The sequence below is a fragment of the Olea europaea genome, chromosome 18 (genome assembly GCF_002742605.1).
Source record: "Olea europaea var. sylvestris chromosome 18, O_europaea_v1, whole genome shotgun sequence".
Taxonomy (NCBI): Eukaryota; Viridiplantae; Streptophyta; class Magnoliopsida; order Lamiales; family Oleaceae; genus Olea; species Olea europaea.
Genome location: NC_036254.1, coordinates 3,666,829 through 3,676,035, shown reverse-complemented (window position 1 = coordinate 3,676,035; position 9,207 = coordinate 3,666,829). Strand labels below are relative to the sequence as shown.

Genomic DNA, 9,207 nt, shown 5'->3' with positions numbered 1-9,207 from the left:
AAAAAAAAAAAAAAAAAAAAAAAAAAAAAAAAGCCAGAGCGAAATACGTTCAAATAAATTTCTTTATTTTCAAACGTTCATTACAAAGTTGCAAAATACAAAGTACTAAATGCTCTATAAGCTACAATTAAGAGCAAACTAATCTCCCGGTCGATCGTCGAGTAAGAGGGTGAACTGGCCTGGATTGCCATCCTGATCGCACAGCTACAAAGGCAAGCAGAAAGGCTAAGAAGCACTCTCAGCAAGCAGAAAGGAAGAAGAAGCACCCTCACATCGCCTTCTTAAATGCATCGCTGCAATAATGGGCAAGGAGGCTGAGAAGCACTCTCAGCAAGTAAGGTGGCTTGCAGGCATCCTCAAAAATTATCTTCCATTATCGAACTCCTTATAAGGAACATGGAGACGATGGGAAGAACTTTGCTGACCAAAGAATATTTCCTATATCTCCCATACCAAAGGTAATATCAAAAAAGATAGCAAAATGAGCGGATCAAATGATCCATTTCTATGGAAAATGAAGGTTTTGGATCGATTGTCAAAATGCCAAACAATGGCAGCAAATTGGTTTTGAAGAAGAGAATGGAAATGAAAATGACAAGTGTGGAATATAAGTGCATTTATAGAGGCGTGAAGATGAAGAGACAGAATATGAACAGCCACATTTGTGCATAGTAACTATAATCAAATGGCCCGAAGTCTTGGGAAAAGAGACAGAAATAACAAAAGAAAATGTGCGTGAATCTTAGCATAAAGCAGTTAAATGTTTTGGGGATTGATGATTAAAGACAAGTCAATAAATACACAAGAAGACAAATTAATCGTTCATTAATGATAATGACTGCTGGTATGTTCAGAATTACCAATGAACATCAGTACGAGGTTACAAGGGAAAAGTTAATAGGAAGTTACAAAAAGAAAAGTTAAGGCATTAGATGTCTTAATTACAATTCGCCCCAGACTGAACGAATTATTTCCCTAAGTCTCCCCCAATCCTCGCTCTGCTGAGAAGAAGTGACGTTCAATTCAGCCACAAAATCATCATCAACCTCCAACTTCTTGTACTGCTCGACCAAAGACTTGGTTCGCTCAATTTCTTGGGAGGCATTACGTTTTTTAGCAGCAATTCTCGTCTTGCAGTCATCCATCCTTGCTTGAAGCTCCTTCATCTGTGCAGCCAAACTGGTCATCAAAGAGTCTTCAATCATAACTTCAGAAGAGATTTCTTTCAATTCGTCCTCAGCTTTGTTGATCTCCAGAAGCAAAGACTCTCTTTCAGATACAGCGCGAAAATATTGAGTACTTTTGGCTTTCAGTCCAACATTTTTGGTCAGCAAGGAGAGAATATCGGAATGGACAACTTTCAACGTCGCTTTAAAATCAGCAGAAAGATTGAGCGACGGAAGTATCAGTGCTTGTGCCAACTTCGCACTCAAATGCTCAAGCTTATCTTTATGTTTGGCAGCACTAGCCTGACCGATGTCTATATCCATAAAGGACACATACTCAAATATCGACTGCTTGAGGAACTTCATATTTTCCTCTAAAGAAGCTGAAGGACGACTGGTTGAAGCAGGGCAAGACGTCTTGACTTGCCCCCAGGAAGTGGACAAATCCTGGATGGAACGCACAATCTTATCAGCATCCTGCAAAGAAAACTCCCAACATTGAAGGTTTTCACTACAATAAACAAAGTGGAAGTAAAAGTGAAGTAAAGATTACCTCATCAGTAATCTTGGGAGGTGGCATATCCCCAGCCAAGTTTACCACCTGTGGCTCCACCACTTGTGAAGACTTCCTTTTGTCTGGGCGAGAAGACTTTGTCACAACGGGCAAACCCATGGGAGCATCTGCAGAACTCAAAAAGCAACAAATCAAAAACCAATAGTACAAGCAAAGGTAAAACATCAAAAAATGTATTACCTTATGGTTCGACGTTTGGGGGGTTGACGCCCTGGGAAGAAAATGGCTCATCCATTAGTTGTGATGAGGATTCTGGGACTGAAGGTTTCTCTTTAAGCATAGTCCCTTCATCAGCTGGTTTGGATGAAGTAGCCTCAGCAGAGGATGATAGAGTATGAGCTGCCAACACCAAAGCCTTTAAAGGAGAGGTTGAACTTTTCTGAGAAATCCGAATAAATCATCAGCATATAGAAAAGTTTCAAGTATAGAAAGGTATGCTTGTGAGTAAACTAATTTAATTACCTTTCTCCTGACGATGAGAGGAGTGTCATCGTCGTCATCATCGTCGTCGTCATCATCATCCTCCAAAATGGGAGATGCTGATAGGAAGAGAAGTAGACGGACGAACAGACTGTTTAGCACGAGCAGAAGAGGAAGGACTCCTAATGGACACAGGGATGACCAAAACAGGAGAAGTGGAAGAAATGTCTGGCTGGTCCAGTGAATGGAAAGCACGATTGGCATCAGTTGCAAACAATCTACGCTTCACTGATGGCCAGAGTTGTTCAAAAAGGGGATGGATGGCATGGCTAGGATTGAACGGGGCTAATGAAAAGTTACTCGTCAAAAGAATATTGCGAGTATCTATAGCTTCTGCTTATGCCTTATTAATGGTGTAGAAGCGATCTATCAAATTTCTTGAATAACAAGGGGGAACAGGCCAAGTTTGGCCAAAACCAAGTTGACGAGCAAAAAATTGAGGAGCATATATTTCAACCCCAACTTTGGCATTAGTTCCAGTTAAAATATCATGGAACAACTTCCTCCTGGTCAAAAACTAAACCCAAACGAGTAGAGAGATGCTCGCACTATCCAAGGTGGATAGGAGTTGCACATAATCAGGAGTTAAAAGGGGAGGAAAAGGAAAGAAAGAAGGAATTGAATTCAAAGTATAAAAGAATGAAAAGATGTCCCTTCTGAACATATTTACAGGGCTCAGTGGATCAATAGTTAGCCCATAGCAGCTAGCAGAATGAAGGGAAAATGATAGAGCACCAAGTGATGAAAAATAGGCTCTCAACCACATTTGAGTGAACCAAAGAGGCCAACTGCCAGTGGGAGATGCATCATTCTTCAATTGGAATTGGAGAGAGTAGAGGGCAGCTAAAAAGAAAGAACACAAATTCAGAGGCCTACCACGCGCCAATTCGTGCGCTATGGGTAAATAGCTCATAGAAGGCTTCATGCTTGGCACACACAGAATATATTTACAAAGCCAAATCTAAAGAAAGGCCACACGCTCAGCATGAGAAGGCTTAGCGCTCGAGTGATTATAACAGCTTTGCAGGCTTGAATAGGACTCGATGAGTTTTCTGTTAAATTTTGGGGCGACACCAGAAATCAAAATACCAGGGAAAATGGTATCGCCTAAAGGTGGCAGATTTACTAAGGCCCCAACATCCCTTATAGTAATGGACATGGGACCAAGGGGGAAAACAAAAGTATTATACTCAGAGGACCAAAAACTTAAAGCAATAGGGAAAAGCGCTGGATCAAAAGGAGGGAGTTGAAGAGAGATTTCTAACAAATCAGAAATCCTAGCACTATCAAAAATTCCCTTGGTAGGACCATGGCCCACAAGGCGAGCATGCCATCTACGGAAAACAACATCAGATTTAGGCCAAGTGCGAATACCTCTTTTGCGAAGCGGCCTCAGCGACAAAGAGTTTAGAAACGGAGGACCTTGAGTACAACGGAACAGCTGGCCCACCGCCACTTATTCGACGACCTCGGCGTTGTTGAATGAAGGACCTAGATAGAACTCATTGAGTTCGGCATTGGTTGGTGCAAGGAAGTTCAGAGTTATATATGTCCGAGTGAGGATTTTCTGGAAGTCTTCGAAACTGAAAGAGTCACCAGATTGGGATTGTGAAGCAGCCATTGGGAACGAAACAAACTTTTGTTGAAGTTTGCTTGAAAAACGTAGCAAAGAAGCAAGAAGATGAATAGTAATATTGCGAGAGAGAAGCGCGAAACAATGATGCGTGATTTAGTAGTACGATGAAATGGCGTGTATTTGGGGGTTATAAGGGTTTGCAACATCGCGCCTTTTTAGGCTATGGAAGAAAATAATGATTGAAATTCTTGAGAATTTCAAATGTTGCTGGGAAATACAAAGTGAATATGGCAAAAATTAATAATTTGTATTAATTCTGCCATATTGGGGGGTAATTGTTGGCACGCTAAAAGTGCAGCCCAAATCGAATAGCCCAAAGAATGAAGTCCAACTGGACAATTCAGGATAAAGGCCCAAATAGGGTTATTAATGAATGCAGTGGAAGCCCACGAATGCGGTAACAGCATCGCCCAAACTTGCAAGACGCTCAAGATCTGAGCGAATGAAGTGCCTTGTAGTCGCCTAGGGTTATGACCCTATTCTCGCCCAAACCTTCAAATCGCCCAGGATCTTAGCAAACATAAGATGTTATGGTTATCCAAAAGTGCAGTTATCGAAGCAGTTATTAAGTAATCTTATCACGTTCCACGATTCAAGAATGTTCAGTTGAAGACGGTTGAACGACAAAAAGTAGTGGCAGTAGTTAGAGACGGCAGTTCCACAATAAGTTGGCCACCATGAAGAAAGTGGGCAGTTATAAAGCAATTAAGCGGTTTCTAAACGGTTGATCACGAAGAGATCATTCAGGGAATATAAAAGGAAGAAAAGACATAGAGCAAAGGACCCCGAATCAAACACTCTCAAATAGAGAATATGTAATTTCAATTTCTTAGTTTAGAATTAAACATTTATTTTGAGTACTCGTGTACTTGCGCCCCTTGGAGGCATTCTGTTTAGTTCCAATTGTAAAGTCATCGCCAATAAAACACCCCTTTTTGGGACTTTGTTTCAAGAGGTTTGTTCCTTACACAATTGTCTGATCCCTTTTTAATTGTTAGCGACCACCCGCGCGAAACAGTTTCATTATCAAAAAAACTATTAGTTCATGGTTCGGTTCAAATCTCTTGGAATGAGAATCATATAGAACCATGTAAAGTTATTGTGACCTTTAATTCAATAGAGATGTTGTATTTTTTAAAGGAAAAATAAAAAAGGCCTGCACGTATGAACAGTCTGGTTGGTCGTTGAGATTCCAACAAAAATGAAATCTTGTTTTTTTTATTTCTTTCTTATTATACTATTATTTTGACTTTTCAGTATGAAATGGAGAAGGTGATTAATAGGAAAGTCAAATTTGAACTAAATATATATATTTTAGACTAAAACAAAATCGTGCAGAAACAAGCGATTGAATTGACACTGTTATGCGATTGAGTTGTCTCCAGCAATTCCAGATCCGAAAGTTTCCCAGGTTAGTTCTCTTAAATCAAATTAATGTTACTTTCTGTTCATAAATTTTTTTTTTCTGTTCATCAAATCATTGATTAGTTTATCAGAATTCTATTTTTGATAATCTGCTGCTAGATGTTGATTTAATCTTAAAAAGACAGTGGAAGCGCTCCATAAGAATGTAAACCTCAGGCAGTTGTAATTTTTGGTGATGATTTGTTGTTCAATTTAGCACCCGTTTGACCCCATTCATTTCATTCCATTATTACACATGTAAATTCTTTTTCAACCACTCATTTTTCAAAAAAATACTATTATACCCATTTTCATTTTGACAAAATGGGGGCCGGCTTAATTAGTAAATAAGTGCACTGAAGAAGAAACCGCTCTTGCATTTCCTTATCTATATACTGATCCAAATCATAAATTAGTATAATTTGTTAAATTGTAGTGCAGGTAAAGGGTATAACCTAATCCATTTTTATTTGCTTAATTGCTCAGAAGATACAGGCAAAGAAGAAAGACTTGAATGCTTTATTAGGGTTGAGGTTAACCAATTTCGGTTTTGAAGATGTGCAGAGTTGTTAATTTTCCTATGTTACGTAGCTTAATTACACGTTCTAATAACTGCAGATCCAGCTTCATGGCCCAATCAGCGAGTGCCGGCCCTGCGAAGAAACTTATTCAAATTGATGTCAGTGCAGACACTGTATGCCCATGGTGCTTTGTGGGGAAAAAGAATCTCGATAAAGCTATAGCATCATCGAATGATCAATACAATTTTGAGGTTCGTTTTATTTTTTTTCTTATTGTCAATGCATTTCCAACTTCAGATCATAATTAGTGAGAATTTCGATGTTGCAGATCAAATGGCACCCCTATTTTCTTAATCCTTCCGCGCCCAAGGAAGGTGTTGTTAAGAAGGACTATTACAGGAATAGGTTTGGACCGCGAGTTGAACAAATGGAGTCTCGGATGAGTGAGGTTTATTCTTCTCCTTGAGTCCTTTCCTTGAACAGTCAGAGAATTATTTTGCTTCTAAACTCTTCCATACAAGTAATATGATTCCAAAACATTGTGATTTGCAGATCTTTAAGGGTTTTGGGATGGAATACGACAGGGATGGACTAACGTAAGTTCAAATTATTTTTGGGCAAGTAATTGATAATGCATCGCTTCCTATATCTTACAGAGGTGCTAAAACTCACAAAATAAGTGGTTGGAGCCACCTTGAGTATTGAGTTAAAGAAGATGGTGGTTTTTCACTTCCCACACTCTGTTTATGACTTTTGGCACAAAGCAAATTGCGATTTTACAGTTGTAACGTGAAGGCCATGTTTGGTACTCGGTACTAAACAATGTTGCACACGACAAAGAAGATTATTACTTCTTTTTCTTACTTAATTCTATCTGATACTGTCTAGTCTAGTACACTAAACTTGATAGAAGGGAAGTTCATTTTTAGATGCCACTGATTGGGTCTCGGATGTGCAGGGGAAATACTCTGGATAGCCATAGGTTAATATATTTCGCTGGACAACAAGGGCCAGATAAGCAACATGCACTTGTTGAAGAACTTTGCCTTGGTTACTTCACACAGGGAAAGTATATAGGTGACAGGTCAGTAGAGTAGCTAAATTTCTTTCTGGAGTTCAATGTCAATCGAAGCTTTTATTGTTTCATATTGTTGGAGATTAACTTGATTACCATTGTCTCATCACATCTTAAGGCAATTTCTTGTGGAGTCTGCAAGAAAGGTAGGACTGGAAGGGGCAGCAGAGTTTCTTGAAGATCCAAACAATGGACTGAAGGAGGTTTGTCTTCAAAACAAGAAATCGTATTCATCAAAAAGCTATGAATATTGCTCCATTTTGGCACCTATTATTTCATATTATAGTTTCTCACTTTTATTTCCAACCACACAATCTTTCATAAAATGATATTACATGTAAATAAAAAAAATTTCCTCATTTTTCAACCACCCATTCTCCTAAAGAAAATTGTTCCAAAAATTATAATACCAAATAATGGGGGCCAAACGGGGGCATAGTTTGTTTGTTTGTTCTTTCTTTTAATTTGTTCCAGTCCTTTGTGATCTAGAACAAGGTTATGGAAAGTAGGGTAGTGATATCTATGATTCCAAGATTAAACATTGTGATTGGATTTTAGCTTTTTCCTGTTGGTCCTGTTTGTCTATCATTATTTCATAGCTCTTTTTTTGTCAAATTCATGTTCAACCACACATTCTCACGATAAAATATTTTGCAAGAAAACTCAAAACATTTTTTTTTTTTCACATTTTCCAAAAACTATCTATTCCAAACTCATTTTCATTGAATAATGGTAGACACAGGGCTAAAAAGTTAGCATACTTAATCTAATTAATGTGACCAGCAAAAAATTACCTTTTCGTGAAGGTTAACGAGGAACTTCAGAAGTACTCAGCAAATATAAGCGGAGTCCCATATTACGTGGTAAGTTGAGGAAAAATCACTTCCAACAATGAAAATATTTGTGCAAACTATAGATTCTAAACGAACCTATTTTTGCAACAGATAAATGGAAAGCACCAATTGAGTGGAGGCCAACCACCGGAAACCTTCCTGAGAACTTTTCAAACAGCTGCAAGCAAATAAAATGTTGTTTTCTGATCAACTATGGGGGAGTCCTTCAGTTCGACCACATGGATGGCTTGTTTCTTTTTTCGTTCTATTCTTCTTAAATTTATCTTGTTATCTCATTGTCTGTGCAGATGGTATTAATGTCATTAGAAAAATAAGGTGCGATTAAACCCGAGTTGTTGTAACATTGGTAATAAGTGAAACTTTTGCACAAACATATTATCTATATTGGATTGAAAACGAATATTTGTATGTGTTCATATTGTCTACCTCTGTTCAAATGATGTTTTCAAATGTTCTCGTTTGCATTTCATTTGTTTCCATTCCGTACATAATTATTGTCTCTTTGGTCTTTGAATTATTATTGAAATACTATTATCATTAATCCTATTTTTGTGCGTTTCGCATTTGCAACAAAAATGCTATTCTACTCAATGCTATTGTTTGTATATCCTACAAACATGCATTGACTTATCCTTGAGGTTGAGATAATTTAACACCAGTATCGAGTTGGTGTTGAAAATCTTTATTTTCTTTCCATTTAAATCGTCGCAATAAAAAATAAAAAAATCACCAAGATCAGGCTTTAGGAGATGAGAAAATTTTTGGAGGGAACAAAATTGGATTACCGGACTCGTCATTTGGCTGTATCGTTCACTGGTTTGGATGCATTCCAGAAGTTGTGGGCATACAAATTCTGGAACCTAGTAATTCGCCTCAATTACGCGAATGGACTGTGAACTTTGAGGAAGAACCAATGATAAAAGGAAAGTCTTCCTGATAGCAACAAGTTGCTGACGCATTTTATAAGGTTAAAGGAAAAGTTTACAACACCAAATACGTAGTAGTTAGTGCATGTTTGTTGCAGAGGAGTTTTACAGTATAATAAACAAGATTTTCCGTCTTTCTTTTCCTCTTTCTTAGTAAGTGCTTAGTCTAGAAGTTGTCCATTTGAATCCATGTATGGCTAAGTGTAGGAATAAATGATCAAATTAATGACATTTGGAGGTGTTGCTCAATTGACATTTAAGGTTTCAACATAGTAACATTACATTTGCTATGGCTTCCTTGTGCTCGTATACGTGGATCTTCCCTCTAGATTAATGACCCAAAAACTCTACTATAAATGAAACAAACAATCTCAAAGCAACCAAAATTTAAATACACTGCCAGTAAATTCACCTTCAGGCTTCAGATATAAAATCAGTCGAACAATCAACATAATGGGGATTCATTCACCTAGTTGAAAAAAAAAAAAAAAAAAAAAAAAAAAACCAAAAGGAAAAAAATGGAAAAAAAAAAAATAAAAAACCCGAGCCGGCCCGGCCCGGCTCGGCTTGA

At 37.9% G+C, this 9,207-nt stretch overlaps 1 protein-coding gene across 3 annotated transcripts; it reads left to right on the top strand.

The window, feature by feature from the left end:
- Positions 1-5,077: 5,077 nt before the first annotated feature.
- On the top strand, positions 5,078-8,162 carry LOC111367190 (uncharacterized protein YwbO). Of its 3 annotated transcripts, none has more exons than XM_022987938.1 (8): positions 5,078-5,267; positions 5,879-6,032; positions 6,110-6,229; positions 6,334-6,377; positions 6,740-6,865; positions 6,975-7,059; positions 7,663-7,719; positions 7,801-8,162. In XM_022987938.1, exons 1-8 carry the CDS (start codon positions 5,221-5,223, stop codon positions 7,879-7,881), a joined length of 714 nt encoding a protein of 237 aa, XP_022843706.1. In that variant the 5' UTR covers positions 5,078-5,220; the 3' UTR covers positions 7,882-8,162. The 3 variants fall into 3 exon arrangements, with proteins under 3 accessions (XP_022843706.1, XP_022843708.1, XP_022843707.1); XM_022987940.1 differs by lacking the exon at positions 5,078-5,267 and adding an exon at positions 5,599-5,701; XM_022987939.1 differs by lacking the exon at positions 5,078-5,267 and adding an exon at positions 5,747-5,793.
- Positions 8,163-9,207: the final 1,045 nt, after the last annotated feature.

What these genes read in the sequence shown, in the direction of transcription:
- LOC111367190 (XM_022987938.1), top strand. Translation starts at nt 5,221, where the DNA reads ATGCGATTGAGTTGTCTCCAGCAATTCCAGATCCGAAAGTTTCCCAG. An exon ending in CAGATCCGAAAGTTTCCCAG is followed by an intron (nt 5,268 to 5,878) that starts GTTAGTTCTCTT and finishes TAATAACTGCAG; the next exon opens with ATCCAGCTTCATGGCCCAAT. An exon ending in ATGATCAATACAATTTTGAG is followed by an intron (nt 6,033 to 6,109) that starts GTTCGTTTTATT and finishes TCGATGTTGCAG; the next exon opens with ATCAAATGGCACCCCTATTT.